Source organism: Tachysurus vachellii, chromosome 22, assembly GCF_030014155.1.
Source record: "Tachysurus vachellii isolate PV-2020 chromosome 22, HZAU_Pvac_v1, whole genome shotgun sequence".
In the NCBI taxonomy this organism is placed as follows: Eukaryota; Metazoa; Chordata; class Actinopteri; order Siluriformes; family Bagridae; genus Tachysurus; species Tachysurus vachellii.
This window is the reverse complement of record NC_083481.1, coordinates 3346258-3362428: the sequence shown is the minus strand read 5'-3', so window position 1 is coordinate 3362428 and position 16171 is coordinate 3346258. Positions and strand designations below refer to the sequence as shown.

The following is a 16171-nucleotide window of genomic DNA, read 5'->3' as shown; positions in this document are numbered from 1 at the left end:
GAGAACCTTCACAGACCTTCTGCTATTATAATAAGATCCACTCTTTTGGGAAGGCTTTAAACTAGATTTGTGGGATTTGTGTTCATTCAGCTACCATGAGATCAGGCACTGATGTTGGGATGTTGAGGATGTCTAGGGTGCAGTCAGTGTTCCAGTTCATCCAAACGTTCTACAGTGAGTCAGGACTCTTGACTGCTTCCACTACAACCTTAACACACCATGTCTCAATGGACACTTTGTGCACAGGAGCATTGTCATGCTGGAGCAGGTTTGAACCTCTTAGTTCCAGTGAATGGAAACTGTAATTCTATAGCACACAAATACGTTCTATATTATTTTGTTTTTCCAACATTGTGGCAACAATTTGTTGAAGAACTACATGCAGACATGATGGTCAGATGTCCACAAACATTTGGCCATATCTTCTTCTTCTTCTTTCGGCTTTTCCCTTCAGGGGTCGCCACAGCAAATCATCTCTCTCCACCTATCCCTATCTTCTGTATCCTCAACACTTGCACCCACTAGCTTCAAATCCTCATTAATTACATCCATATACCTCCTCTTTGGCCGTCCTCTTTGCCTCCTGCCTGGCAGCTCCATGTCCAACATTCTCCTACCAATATACTCACTCTCCCTCCTCTGAACATGTCCAAACCATCTTAATCTTGCCTCCCTAACTTTGTCCCCCAAACGTCCAACATGAGCTGTCCCTCTGATGTACTCGTTCCTAATCCTGTCCAATCTTGTCACTCCCAAAGAGAACCTCAACATCTTCAGTTCGGCTACCTCTAGCTCTGACTCCTGTCTCTTCTTCAGTGACACTGTCTCTAAACCATACAGCATGGCCGGTCTCACCACTGTCCTGTACATCTTCCCCTTAATTCTTGCTGATATTTTCCTATCACACAGAACTCCTGACACTTTTCTCCACCCACTCCAACCTGCCTGCACTCGCTTCTTTACTTCTTTCCCACTCTCTCCATTACTCAGGACATTTGGCCATATACTATACTAATATTTTCTGTATGTGGTTTTTAGACATGTTGCTGTTTTTTTTTAAAGCATATTTTAAAGAAGGTTTGTTCATTTTTTTTCTCCCTTGGGGCAAATGTTTAAATAACTCAATTTGCAGCAGACAAGATGACAGTGCATATAACTCCCCACTGCTTTTATGTCTTGAAATATAGATGACATAGACAAATGACACTTTTAAAAAGGCATCACACCACCGTGAAATATAGTCTGATGATAAAGCTCAGTCCGGTCTCAAAAAGCCTTAAAGTATTATTACACTTTCACTGACAAAGTTCTATTTCATTATTTACAGATGTTTTTAAACGTCTAATATTGTATGACAATAGCATTTTAATTGACAACATATCTGAAGTAGTCTTTTAAAAAATTTATTAGTTTTGCGTTTACACTTATCAGTCAAAATTTTGTGTAGAAATGACTGACATTTAACAGCAGCCTGAAAAAAAACAACGAAGAAAGATGGGAATGATGACTGGATTTTTTTATGGCAATGTCTAAGGCTTTCAGGAATCTGTCTGTCTGTCTCTCTGTCTGTTAAATCCCCTAACACCTGAAATCTTGATTGTGCTCATGAACGATCCCTGTGGAACTCCAGTGACTGTGGAAATGCAGCTTCACATACATTCACATACACCCTGTTTGCTGTCCTGGAAACGATTTGAATCGTATCATTCAGAAGACTGTGCATTCCTTGGTGTTTGCTGTGCATCTCGTTTGGCATCATTATGGTTTGGTGTTAGCTTGGATAAAAATGCAGCCAGAGGTTTTGTTCGTAGATAAAGTGGCCTGAAAGTGCAAAATACTTTAACAAGCCAATGGCAAAGCAGAAAATATAAAAACAAAACAGACAACACAAACAGAGTAGGTCATATAGTGTTGTAATGCCATTGGTGTATATCTACATCTGTTCTGATTAATGCTGCTGATGAATCTGTTTTTTGGATTTCAATCTAAATTGGGTGTGACCTAAACCTGAAGTGAAAACGGGCCTTTCAGTCTATCGCAGGGCATCCCGCACACTCAGATTCATCATTATCAACATGGCCAATCTACATACATGTTTTGTGGAGGAGGAAACCTGTTTCTTCCTCTCCAGAGAACCCAGAGAAAAGCCACACAGACATACAGATTATAATCCAAGCAACATGCTGGGTATTTACTGGAGATTTATTTACTCTAAACTTCCGCAAGCTTTCTGTGTTCCATCGTCTCTCAGACGGACACCCGGTTTAGCCAATCAATAACGAGCATTTGAAGCATGTGATGCTCAAAAATGACCTCCCCTTTTAATTTGCCATATTTGTGGTCTGTTAAGATTTCTGCACATGTACTGCCACCATAAGCCTTGAGTTTTTATTCAAGTTCAATCACTAGTTTTCCTTCATCGTCACTGCTGCTTGACCTCTCCTCCTCCTTCTCCTCCTCCTCCTCCTCCTCCTCCTCTTCCTCCATGTAGCTGTGTGGAGCATTATGTTCTGTAGGGTTGCTGTGAATTCTGGATGTGCATGTTGGATTTGGATGTATGCAAGAGCTGTTAGTCTGGTTTAAACATGAAGGACGTGTGTATGCCGGTGAGGTTTTTATTATCTGACAGTGATCTGTGTTGCGAAGTGATGTCATGACCAGTTCGTTGGCCGCGCTGATTTGTGCTGTTCCATCTGCTTCTTGCTTTGGCAGTGGCCTTTGCACTTGTGTGCTTGTTGAATGAGTCAGATTTTTGGTTTGTGTCTCTTTTTGGACCTCCTCCTGAGTGGCGTTCACTAAAGGAGATGAATGAGCCAAGAGATGCCTCATGTCACCTGGTCCTTTGGATAACGCCGTAAAACTTTCACGACATCCAAGAGAAATGTGTTTCTTCACTTTTTTGTTACTTTGTTCAATGTGTTTTGAAGCCAGTTTACTGCCAGGACTGTTTTCTCTAACTTTGTTGGTGCTTTCAGATGAAAAGTTGGATATTACACAGATTGCTGGTGTAGGGGTGATGGAAACAATCTCAGGCGATGTTGCTTTGACATTAGTCCTGTGTGGCGACATGGAAAGGTCGGGACGTGGCTTCACTGCTTTGTGGTAGCTTTTAGTGCATTTTGCCTCCTGCATGAAACACAGATATGTTAAAATACAAAACACAGGTCAAAGAATGTCAGCAAATTAAAAAATTCACATCATAGAGAAAAGGAAAGAGCACCGTGTCATGCTTGTAACACACCTTAGCTGCCATTTACACTTTTAAACACAGATACTTAGCAGGGTTAGCTAAGCTACCTAAACACAGCACTGTGCTAAAGTTAGTTACATTTCCAGCAGCTCTATAACTACCATCCTCTTGACTAGCTAATTGCATAAGCAACTGATGAGCTTTCTATTAGGATTTTGTAATTCAAACTAATTAACTAGGGGGGCACGGTGGCTTAGTGGTTAGCACGTTGGTTCGATTCCTGCCGCCGCCTAGTGTGTGTGGAGTTTGCATGTTCTCCCCGTGCCTCGGGGGTTTCCTCTGGGTACTCCGGTTTCCTCCCCCGGTCCAAAGACATGCATGGTAGGTTGATTGGCATCTCTGGAAAATTGTCCGTAGTGTGTGATTGCGTGAGTGAATGAGAGTGTGTGTGTGTGTCCTGTGATGGGTTGGCACTCTGTCCAGGGTGTATCCTGCCTTGATGCCCAATGACGCCTGAGATAGGCACAGGCTCCCCGTGACCCGAGGTAGTTCGGATAAGCGGTAGAAAATGAGTGAGAGAGTGAAACTAATTAACTAGTCAGGTAATCCAGCACCCAAGTTTGCAGATTAGCTAACATTAGGTTAACAATTACCCTGCATGGTAGCAAGTGTTAGCCTTTACCCTAATAGTATGGGCAATAAACGTATTTAACATTTCCTGGTTAGGAATTCATTATCAAAAAAAAAAAATCTAAGATTATTAAGCATATTTTTTACAAATATTTTTACAAATTTCAAGATTAAAATTCTCAATTTGCAATTTTGCATATTTTAGGTATTTATTTCTATAAAGAAGCAACATAACTGAAAAGGTCTTAATGTAAATATTGAATTTTTATTTAAAATGAAAGTGTAGATCTGCAGAACTGAAATCAATAAGTAGCCCTGTAAATGCTTGAATCCTAGTATTTTAGATTAAAATTGGATTAAGAAATAAATAAAGATTCAGAATACGCAATCCAATTCGAAAAAAAAAACACACCTAATGTTACTTAATGAATCACACCATTCCTAATGCAAGTGAAAAAAATCTGAAACTGTACTGCAAAAAAATCTCTGGCAGCCTCAGAGGTGTGAGCTGCACTCAGGTAATTTAAAAAAAACAGACGAGCCAGACAAGTGATTGATGAAGCTTTTCTATATAATTTATTAGTTCACAATTCTCCTCTCTTTTTTGACTCACCTCTTTTCTTTTTTCCATGGACTCCTCCTCCTCCTCCTCCTCCTCCTCCTCTTTTGTCCATGTGCTCTTTGGGTCCCACGTCCGCACCCGTTCTGTTCCATCTCCTCCTCTTCTCTTATTTTCCAGGGGGATCCACCTCTGTCTCACTGTCCCAGCCTCCCTGTGGAACTTTGAATTTTGTAGAGAACGGCTCACCGAAGGCCCTGAGGGGAGAACAAATTAATTCCAGTTGTTTCAAATCTCTGAAAAAATCCTTCCATGGCTTCAGAGTTCTAAAAGCTGAAGCTTGGTCTTGGCTTGCCTCGCAGCTTCCCTGAGGTATCAGTACATAAGCTGCAAAGATTTAATTCCATACACTTTGCTTTCCTTGAACTAGAGCCAAGACATGTTGAGGTGTAACCACAGGTATCTTGTTTTTAACACCTTCTTCTTCTGAGAAACCGACTTTACGACACACCCAGAGAAGGCTGGGTACTAAAACATGTAATTAACAGTAAGGATGGATGCACTTTTGTTGTCTTAATTTTGCCTTGAAGAAGTTTCAAACATCATGTACGTTCAGAAAATAAGATCAAGCAAAGTATAATAACGAGTAACATGACAGGATGGTGTAACACACTCGCCACCTAAAATATTCGATACACCTTAGAAGCATCACGGCACTTTTTATCGTGTATTTTCCGACTTTTTTTGAACAAACAAGTCCACAAGGAAATGAGCTATAATAAATATTCATGCATCCATTAATACAAAGCCTGTGATTTGATTTACCGTTCAAACTACACCTTTCTGACCAATCAGATTCCAGAATTTAACAGCACAAACGTATATATAATTATCTACTCAGATTGTCCAGGTCCTGATTGCTTTTCCTGAACTCTTGCACGTGTCTCTGTCATCTAAGTGGAAGCTCAGGTCATGTCGGTCGTTTGTAATGGAGACAGGTGAGAAATAAAAAACCTCCCGACCCTAAGGCCGGCTCTCAGTCAAGACCTCCGTGCTGGACCCTCTGTCCATTCCTTGATAATAACTAATACATCAATGTCACTTAAAGGACACTGGTGAAAAGGTGATGGAGGAGAAATTGAAACTCCTTACAGGAGCATTAAACAAAAAATGGCTGATCAGAGTAATGAATGCTTAACTTAATCAGGCTTTTCAGGAGGAAAAAAAGGGAGTAGCTTTGTTTATTCTTATCCCTTCTGATCATCCTTTGACCTTTCTTATTTTTGTTGCTGTGACTAATTCTTGTGGCCTGTGACCTACGGAAAGAGAAGCTCCTTGGAACTGCCACACGGTAAGTCAACGCTCTTAGGACTTAAAAGGATGAAGTGTTTTTCTTTTCAACAAGATTCTGATATTGAATGACTGTGAATGATCAGGAAGAGGTCAGTGTAGGAGCACATCGAGGTGAAGGAGTGTTTTAAAAAAAAAAAAAAGCTAGAAATGAAGGGAGAATAAACAAATCAACCCAAAATGTGTTGTCAAGTCAAGAAGTCAACGGTATCTGGATATCTCCGTGTCTTCCAAAAATATGTGGATTTCTTTTTCTTTTAGAAATATTAGAAATTAGAAATTGAATTGCAATAATCAAGAAAAACAACAGTGTAAGAATAGCACACTGTATTGCACTCTATTATTTATATTTATTATATTCTTCATTTAGGCGGACATGGTGGCTTAGTGGTTAGCACGTTCGCCTCACACCTCCAGGGTTGGGGGTTCGATTCCCACCTCCACCTTGTGTGTGTGGAGTTTCCATGTTCTCCCCGTGCCTCGGGGGTTTCCTCCGGGTACTCCGGTTTCCTCCCCCGGTCCAAAGACATGCATGGTAGGTTGATTGGCATCTCTGGAAAATTGTCCCTAGTGTGTGGATTGCGTGAGTGAATGAGTGTGTGTGTGCCCTATGATGGGTTGGCACTCCGTCCAGGGTGTATCCTGCCTTGATGCCCAATGACGCCTGAGATAGGCACAGGCTCCCCGTGACCCGAGGTAGTTCAGATAAGCGGTAGAAAATGAATGAATGAATGAATATTCTTCATTTATGTTTTTGTTTTTTACTTAAAGAACTTGAATTTTATTAAAACTATTCCACAAATGAATTATGATTCTTGCTTCTGACTGGTCAAAAGGAGTAAATCAATAACTCTGGCATTAATTCCAGAGGTTTATAATTAATGCTTGTTTTGATATGTCATTGTTTCTATGGCAACAGCGTATTCACAGTGACTTGTGTTGCAGACGCTCCACATAATAATGCAGATTTTTTTAACGCGCTGTTAATTAATGAAGACAAACTTGCACCGTCAGCAATTTGCAATAGTTTAGCATTTTTCTACAGGAAGGTCTTCAGGACAGAGGAGTTTATCATTAACATGACGAAATGAAGTCTATACTTTAGAGTGAGAAAAAATAGAGACTTGTGAAGGAATGACTGTTTATAGCTGCTATAACATAAGTGAAAACATGAAGTAACTTGTTTATTAGACAACTAAAATAATGACGTAATTTATTCAATAGATTTTTTCTAATCTAATGAAGCATTAACTTCTGCAACATATATACAAATATATATATATATATATATATATATATATATATATATATATATATATATACATGTGTGTGTGTGTGTGTGTGTGTGTGTATATATATATATATATAAATGTGTGTTTGTGTGTGTGTGTGTGTGTGTGTGTATATATATATAAAGAATAAAGATGGAATTTATAAAGATGTTTTTTTTTTTCTTATAAGACTTCTGAAATGGCTCATTTATTTATTTATATGAGCCATTCACAGTGATTTCAGAAGTCTTATAAGAACCTATAAATTCCAACTTTATTCTGTACAAAATAAGCCTAGAAAGTAAAAGGTCAATTGTTTTGTGCTGCACATTTGGAGCTGTTGTATGAAAAACCGTACATTAAGTACACCTGTTCTCAATAGATAAACAGATGTAATAGACAGTATTGACAAATTTGAAAAAAAAAGAATTTTAATTTCATATAGGCTGATTTTCATCTCCATTTTACCTAGCTGGGAGCTTAAAGAAACTGATTTCACCTGATGTTTTGTCCCCATTCAGTTTAGTTTTTATATTAAAAAGGGACTTGTGTTATGTTTGTAAAAAAAAAAAAAAAAAAAAAAATTTATAAATAAATCTGTAATTGTGCAAACGGATTGAACTTGTGAAATGATTGTCAATTGTCGCCACCTAGTGGAAATACACAGTTACAGCTTGTCTGTTTAAAGAGACAAGAGACAATGCTAACACATAAAAACACTTACCATGCCTATTATTCGTTATTAGCTTGAGAAGAGTTACATGTTCAGCTGTACAGTTATTTCTACAGATCCAGTCAAGTGACTGTCTATTTTTTTGGAAAATGTTTTTTTATGTACTTTTGATTTCCATGTGATTTTCACATTTTCACTTCTGTTTCTAAAAGAAATTCCAGGGATTTCTTTGAGGGATCCTGGTGTTCCCCAGACCACACTAGTCCCCAGAACCAGTGATGTATAAAATATATGATATTTGATCATGGCATGGTGCAAAATAAATGAGCAAATAAAACAACTAGGTCTTGATATTGAAGGGAACTCCAACAATACTGTGATTATTGTAAATAACCTGACATATGATTCATTGTATCTACATGAACTGTACTGAATAAATACATTTCTCAGAGATTGGATTGGCGAGCCATGTGGTAGACCTAACTATAAATTCCCTATAAGTCTCTAGCTCCCTAGTCTAGTCCCCATAAGTCAATGTGCTCCAGTTTGTGGACGTTTTCAACAGAATCATGGCTGAATGAGATTTTGAACTCACCTGTGAATGAATCCTGAGTGACATGAAGTATTCCACCAGGGGCAAGTGCACATTTAATACTCTCCTCTTTGAGACAGTTTAAGATTGGTCCATGCGACTCAAAACTGGATGTGATTGTCTGGACATCCTCAGTTTTAGACCAGACTTGTAGGATTGAATGTTGCCCAGATCGACCTGAAGCAGAGGTTTGATTTTTCTCATAGGTTGACCTGTCTCCGCTGAATGCACCTGTCTGGTTTAAAGGTTGCTGTGGAGATACCCGGCATGCTAGTACACTCCGTGTGCCGACCGCATTTGTCATGATCGAAGAGGCATTTGATGGCTGGCATGTCTTGTGTTGAATCGGTTCATCATGGTTTGAAGCTGAAATGGCGGTCAGTGGTAGACCCTGAGCTGAAGATGCCCCAGAGATACATGATGTGTTTGTTTCAGCCGTCTGTTTTTCTACTGATTTTGTTAAGGCAAGTGATTTATGCTGCTGAACAGTCATTTGCACAGGCTGAAGGTTTGGACAAATATTTCTTACAGATATTTCTGCTGGTGAAGATTTTACTTTCACCAATTTGTCCTTTGAGGATAATGCTGTATTGTTGGCAGAACCCACAATTGTATGACTTGTCCCATGGTTGTGTGTAGTGTCTTGACAACTTTGCTGAATGTTGCATATAATGGATGTTGAATAGTTTCTCACGATATGGTCAGACACAGAAGATTTGCTTCCCTCTGACTCATTTCTTGCTCTGGATTTGCCTGCTGAAGTTTTACTCATTTTCTCGCTAGGAATTTGTTGAAGATATGATTTAGCACTAATACCACTCCCTACAGTCTCTGGGTTTTTTGGCACTGTACTCTCTTCAGGTGTTGAACCTAAAAATTTACACTGTTGTCCCAATGTCCTGCTATCCAGTAATGCTGAAACACCATGCTCCGACCTGGAAGGTGACCTTGAAATAACTCCTTTAATGCCAGTGTTTGTAAAATAAATATCTTGAGCACTTTTTGTACTCTTTGCCTTGTGTTCTGTAACTGTTGATCCAAATGACATGAGTGTTATGTCTGGGATGTTGCTGAGCACACTCCTGTTTACATTTCCCTGTTCAACAGCTAGCTTTGTTCCTGCATCACCAGAGCATTGTTTATGTATTTTCTGTGAAACACCTGTTGGGGTTGTGTCAGTCCCAGATGTTTCTGGATCTTTCCTGAGAAAACATTGACCTCCAGTAGTTTTATAGTCCTGCATTTCGATCTGTGGTTCTATCAGTGCAAGCTGCTCATCGGATATAAGTTGCATGACTATCTGGAGGTCTGCTGTTTGCACGTAAAATGTATCTTGAGATCCCTGGACTTCAGTGCCGCTTATCTCCAAAGGGATGCCATCTGTAGAGCCCGGAAGTACTGGTGTAGGCGTAACTCCAAGTGATTGTGTTGGGATCACTACCGATGTAACCGGACTGTCTTGTACACATGCCGCATTTCCTGCATGGACCTGGCTGTTTTTTGTTGATGTACACACACTAACTGGTGAGATTAAGCTATGTGTTGTACTAACTGTTAGACTGAGGTCCGTGAATGCTAATGGAGAAGCTAACGAGACTGATGTGGAGGTGTAGGTTGATGTGTAGGCATTAGCATTCTGGCAACTGTACACAGCAGATGTCATAGATGTTGCCTTTGTTATGGCTGTTACACACAAAGTACCTTGCCCTTGTCCAGGGGACATCATGGTCATAGATGCCTGGTTTTGTTGTGAGGATGGTGAAGTTGTTGCAGTTTGCTGATTCAGACTAACATTCTGTCTGGTTGAAGACGGATTCAACAAGGAACTTTTGCCAAGACAAGGATCTGACATGCCATCTGTCAAAACAGGAATCTTCAGCTGGTACTTGGGAAGAAAGCTGGTCTTGGCTTGAGAAACCGAGGAGATGCCGGAGGAGACAGACGGAGACGCAGATGTCCCGCTTATATTGGCTGCAAAAAGTGGAGAACTGTGCCTCTTGAAAAGGTGCTGTCTCTGATTTGAGGAGGAAGACAGATTGGTGAAACTGCCTTGTCTGTTAAGACTTAACCCATTGTCTCTCTGCGGTGAAGTTAAACTTGACTTCTGGGGCACATCACAACACTCTGATTGTAATGACTGACATAGGTTGGTGTTTATCTGTCGGCTCGGGCATTGTTGCATCCTTATTAGGGCTTCTGAATTTTTGGCAAGGGCTGAAAATTGTTCATCTGTCTTTTGCTTTTTCCTCTCTGATGGTATCAGAGTTGAAAGTTGTGTTTCAGGTGCTCTGCCTTTTTCTTCTATGCCTTTTATTACATTCGTTGCAGTACTCAAGTCTGAGCATGAAACATTAGTTTGCTTGGTCAGAGTTTGCTGGTGTTTCCCTGTTGATTGTTTCACTGGTGTATTTTGTACAAGTACGTAAGAGGAGAGAACCTGACTGGATGCCTGTGCTGCGAGAGCAGGAGACAGACTTGGAGCAGAGCAAGAAATATAGTTCCCAGATACAGATGCAGATGAATTGCTTTCAATCTGTTGGCTTATTTGAATACCCTGGCTGTCTGTTTGCTCAGGGCTAAGTGTGGACTTTCTGCTCTTCAATACAGAATCTTTCTCTGTGTTGTAGAGCTTCCTAAACGTACCACCTCCATACATGTACCATTTATTGTAGGCAAACTTTTCTGCTTTCTTCCTACGGCATCTTCTGACAGGCGATTCAGATGTTGTGTCAGTGCAGTCTCCATCAGAACTGAGGCTACTAAGACTTCCTCTTTCCATTAGAGAGCCTTCCACTGCAGATAAGCCATCCACTGCTACTTGTCTGACCAGTGAACGATGGCTGGGTGTGTGTTGGTCTACTGACTTAAATGGGTAAATATGTCCTGCACTACACCTCCTGCTCAATGGAATGTTGTCTACTTGGCAAGGTGAAACTGTGCTGTCACTGTTTGGAATGCCCATGCTAAATGGTAAAGAACTGCTTCGGGTTAATGGTGCGTGTTCCAAGCTGGTAGAATATTGAGTAGGCATAGAGCTGTAAAAAGCCCTGCCATTTTTGTCTTGCTTTTGTGAACTGGATACTAGGTGTTTGCTGCTTTTTATTTCAAAATGGAATGAGTCTTTGTAAGTATAACGCATGGGAAGATCAATACTACCTTGTTTCGACAAACCCGTCTTCCTCGGCCGGACATTTACCAGGTGTTTGTCATCCATTACCACGCTGTTGTCTGAGATAAGCTTCAAGATGTGTTTCTCTAGCTTTTGTTTCTCCTGAAGTGAAACTTTATTTTTGGTGTCATCAGTGGCCTCATCTGAGATCTTCCCAGAAGATTCAGGCTCATCCAGTTCCATACTGGGATTGTTCACAGTAGCTCCAGGACTGATAGTTGAGTGTTGTTCGTTGCTTTCACTAAAGCCTGAGTCTGTGCTGTCATGGCTTTGAGACTTAGGAAAGAGTGCCTCCTGCCTCTGAAGAGGAATGCGATTTGGAGCCAGTGGAGCACGTCCATCTCGATTCGGGCTTTTTACCTGTGTTGGTGCAGCATCAGATGGTAGTTGAGGTACCCTCTGGGTTATAGTATGCGAAATTACTTGTTGCCCATGTGCTGGTGAAGCGATAACTCCAACCACTGCAGCTTTGCATAAAGCCCACTCTGTCTCAGAGCCTGATTTGACCTCTTCTGACGTCCCTGTGCTTGTTGCCACAGCAGGAAGCGCACCATCATTCCTGTTTGTGTCACCTGAATCTTCATTTTGTAATTCCAGTGAGGGACTAGGGCAATTCTCCCTTGAGCTCTCAGTGCTCTCCTGGCTGCTGAAGGTTCCCTTTCCAGATTCGCTGGAGAGACGAGCATGGGCCTGAGTACGCTTGTGTTTGTAGAGGTTGCTCTGTGTCTTAAAGGAGATGCCACAGGTGGGGCAAGGATATGGCCTCTCGCCGGTGTGGCAGCGCAGGTGCTTTTCCAGAACACTGGGTTTCAGACAGTCCCTTCCACAATGTGGGCACACGTGCTTCCTTTGAGACTTGGGTCTTGATGAAGATGCTGGAGGTTCAGGCCTCTGCTGCTGGAGACCTGCCCCACTCGCTATGTGCAAAGTCAGAAGGGGCATCTGGTTGGCATACATCATCGGCACGGACAGAGGAATGACTGCTGCATCCTGCACGGCTGCTGGCTGACTCTGAGGGTAGGATGGCAAGCCAGACACGGCTTGGATATACATGGCTGGTAGTGGGGCCTGAACGTGCATCTCTTTCTCTCTCTGAACAGAGACCAAATGCTGAGGCTCAGTAGCTCTCACAAAGCCTTGCTTGCCAGTTGCCATGGTAACAGCACCCTCTTACTGTTCAGAGACTGAGTCTGTTAATTACCTGCAAAAAAAAGAAACAATTTTCATTAGTCCCCCCAGTTCCAGTGGTTTATGGTATCCCTCCCATATGAGTAAGAATGCAGTTAATGTCAACACAGTTCCCAAAAGAATCTCAGACATATTTTCTATGAGCAGAAGCATCATTGCAGAGAAAAGATAATATTTATCTTGATAGAGTAGTTTTGTTGTAAACAGCTACGAGTGCAAAATTGAAATGTTAATAATAAATACACATAAGACATTGTGTTTATTTACGAGCCACTTTTCATGCACAGGTTAACGTGTATAAAATCAAACTAAAAATGTAAATCTAAAATAAAATATAAAAATATAAAGATGAAATTTAATAAAAGGCTAAAATAAGACTGAATAAATGTAAAATAATACAATAAATATATAATCGTGATAGAAATAGATTATATGATATGAGAGAGTATTAATATGTTGATAAAATGCTTGTTAAGTTATGCTTGTATAACTCCTGAACCAAGTGTCTATTGGCAAGCATTTCAGTGATACCGCTGGCCAGTTACTTCCAGTTATGCAAGAAATATAACCAGTAACCTCAGTAACCTCTAACCAGTCTCGTCTCCTAATGGTGTTCTTATCAAGCCATCAAAAACACTGAATATCCAGTTGGAGTCCTGAGCACTTGAAGAAAGTAAAAAAATGAACTGAATACTTTTACTAAGGAATTGAATTTGGGAAAAACTTCCCTAGACAATATTTATCAGCCATGCACGGTGATCTAGGAAGGATAAGTTTACTTGATGCTTTATTAGACTGCATTTAAACAGGTAGATAGTAAACAGATGAATTTAATTTACAGTCCTTTAAATTTGAATTGAATTGGCTAGTAAAATACATTAAATGCTTATTATTTTGTTAAATATTACTGTGTTACTGTTAATATTAGAAAAGTACTGTAACATAGTAAAAGTGCTGTAAGTACCATATTCTAAGCCAAATAACTAAATAAATAGATGTTATTGAACAAATGTCAAATTTGTTTCTTTATAAATATTTTTAGTCTTGTAAAAAGAATACATTTTTTTACATTTATCCATAAATGAAAGTCTGAGGTATCAGTCATGGGAAAGTCTTCAGGACTTTCCAGTCTGTTGGTCAAATGACAAGCTGTTTTATGTGTTATGTCTTATAATTTTTAAGTTGCTATAACGTATGTAATAACAGGAAATAACTAGTTGGATGTTCCACAACATTAAACATAACTATAAAGAATAACAGAATTCAGGATGTGTCTGTTGTTTAGGAAAATAATCACGAATCAACTCCTGTGGTTTCTCACCTTTGCACTTTGCTGCATCAGGTTTCTTTGCTAACAGCACACCTTATGCAAGTGTTTAAAACTCCAGTAGAACTGCTTGTAACTGATTCATTTGTATGTACACCACCGCAGCCCACACACACACACACACACACACACACACACACACACACATACACATACCCTACCATGTGACCTTTACTGCTGTACTGAGAATGAACCACCAGCTAAATAATATCAGTGATATTTCCTCAGTGGTAGAAGAACGATTATGTTATCAAATCTGCCAGGAATGTAATTCATTTAAAGTGTCTACACTTTATTCACTAGTCTTTATTTAATTGCATTTTTAACATTTGTCAACACTTTTTTTTAACTTCTTTATGTCTTACTTCCTGTCTGCAGCTCCCTTGTTGACTCATGTCACTTGTCTCAAAGTTTCTTTTTGCTAAACCAGAAAAAGTAAAGGCTTAAAAAAAAAAAAAAAAATTAAGTATATTATTACAAATGAAATAATGGATTGCTTCTTTAAGTAAAAATGGCTGAAGCAACATATCTGACATCATGACATTAGTGCACTTGAAATATCTGTCGAGCCACATTGCATGACTTCATTCAGTTCATTCGGTGTTTAAATATCAATTAAAGTATTCTCCCTGTTAAACTCTACTCATCTTCTATTCATCTCTACTCATTACAAATCTCTCAGTTCTTCTACTTCTATTTGTTTTACATCAAACCACCACACGTCTGAACAACTTCCTTATCATCAGATTTCTATAAAATGTTAGTCCGGATAAGAGTAAGGGTAAGACAAAGACAAACAACTCACCAAAACTTATTTGAAAAGCTGCTCCGGCTTTTATCCATGAACCAAAGGAATCCATTAACTGACCTGGGAGTGTGTGATACAAGCGTTCCACCCTCTTCTACTGAGGCCCTGTTCCTCTTTTGTCTCAGTCGTTTGTTTTAGTGATGGAGGAAATACGGGACGTCATTCATGCAAATGCATGTAGATGATGGAGACACTACAAAGTGATGCACAAAGAGAGAGTCGAGAGAGAGATAGAGAGAGAGAGAGTCGAGAGAGACAGAGAGAGAGACAGACAGAGAAGTAAGAATGACTAATAATGATGATGATGATGATGATAAAGTGATGACCATCGAAAACAAACAGTAGAGAAACAGAAAGAATACAGAAGCGAAAGTGGCTACAAAATCCACATTGAAAAAGAGGAAGTGAGCTGACATGCAGACTTACCTCGAACTGAACAAACCTCCCCACACACTCACACACACTCATGTACACACACATTCACACTCTCTCTCACGTTCATTGGCAGTCGCATTCAACGCTGTTAGTCAGAACCTGACTTCTGGCTCTGGTTCTCTCTCTCAGTCACTCATACACACATATACACACACCCACACACTTATACACACTCACACACACTCATACACTTGCACACAGGGAAGAGAGGAGAACTGTAGCTAGCCATGTGTGGATGTAGAACATGCGCGGGTGTATTTTTCTCCTCTTTCTGTCAATTTTTTTCTTCTTCATTTTTCAAAGAACTGGTTGCCATCTAAATTCATCATTTTTATAAAGTCGTGTGTGTGTGTGTGTGAAAGAGAGAGAGAGAGGAGAGAGAGAGAGAGAGAGAGAGAGAGAGAGAGAGAGAGAGAGAGACCATCTGTGGTGATGACCAAGCTTCTGATTGTCTAGATAGCGTGTAATCTCTTATGACAAATCTATTCAACATTTTCTTAAATTGTTTAAAATATTCAAATTGGACTTTTTGTAACAGCTGAAATAATTTCATGTGAGAAATTACGTATAAACAAATTCCATGGTCCAAAATCCGAAACCATGAAATGCATGATACCTTGAAAAAAAAATCAACATCAAGATTCTGCATTATTTCTACTGTAGGTCACTATTTTAATTCAGGCAAAATTGTAACTCATGTTATTCCACCACCAGTTTGTACAAAAAGTCAGACAGTATTTATCAGACGGTATTTGATCTGAAACAGATAGTTTATATTTATTTAAACATATGGAGTCCATGCTAGCTGTGAAGTATGTAACTTAGTGAGCCAGCATTAATGTATTCAATGTTAGAGATTTAAGCACTTATGTACGTCGCTCTGGATAAGGGCGTCTGCCAAATGCTGTAAATGTAAATGTAAATGTAAGTGACGACATGTTACTGTACATTACAGTACTGCACTGTGTTCTAACTGACA

General features: G+C 39.7%; 1 protein-coding gene across 2 annotated transcripts; it reads right to left on the bottom strand.

Annotated features, from left to right (window-relative positions):
• Positions 1-1387: 1387 nt before the first annotated feature.
• znf831 (zinc finger protein 831) lies at positions 1388-15333 on the bottom strand. Of its 2 annotated transcripts, XM_060857736.1 has the most exons (5): positions 15184-15333; positions 14755-14950; positions 8269-12635; positions 4434-4636; positions 1388-3126 (listed from the first exon to the last, which is right to left on the bottom strand). In XM_060857736.1, the coding sequence occupies exons 3-5, from the start codon at positions 12587-12589 to the stop codon at positions 2389-2391; spliced, it is 5262 nt and encodes a 1753-aa protein (XP_060713719.1). In that variant the 5' UTR covers positions 12590-12635; positions 14755-14950; positions 15184-15333; the 3' UTR covers positions 1388-2388. The 2 variants fall into 2 exon arrangements, with proteins under 2 accessions (XP_060713719.1, XP_060713718.1); XM_060857735.1 differs by lacking the exon at positions 15184-15333 and having other exon boundaries at positions 14755-15162.
• Between the last annotated feature and the right edge of the window lie 838 nt (positions 15334-16171).

Bases quoted from the DNA above. Each gene is read 5' to 3' on its own strand.
- znf831 (XM_060857736.1), bottom strand. From the start codon at position 12,589: ATGGCAACTGGCAAGCAAGGCTTTGTGAGAGCTACTGAGCCTCAGCAT. The intron at 4,637-8,268 runs GTGAGTTCAAAA...TTCTCCCCTCAG, and splicing joins CACTCAGGATTCATTCACAG to GGCCTTCGGTGAGCCGTTCT. The intron at 3,127-4,433 runs GTGAGTCAAAAA...TGTTTCATGCAG, and splicing joins CCATGGAAAAAAGAAAAGAG to GAGGCAAAATGCACTAAAAG.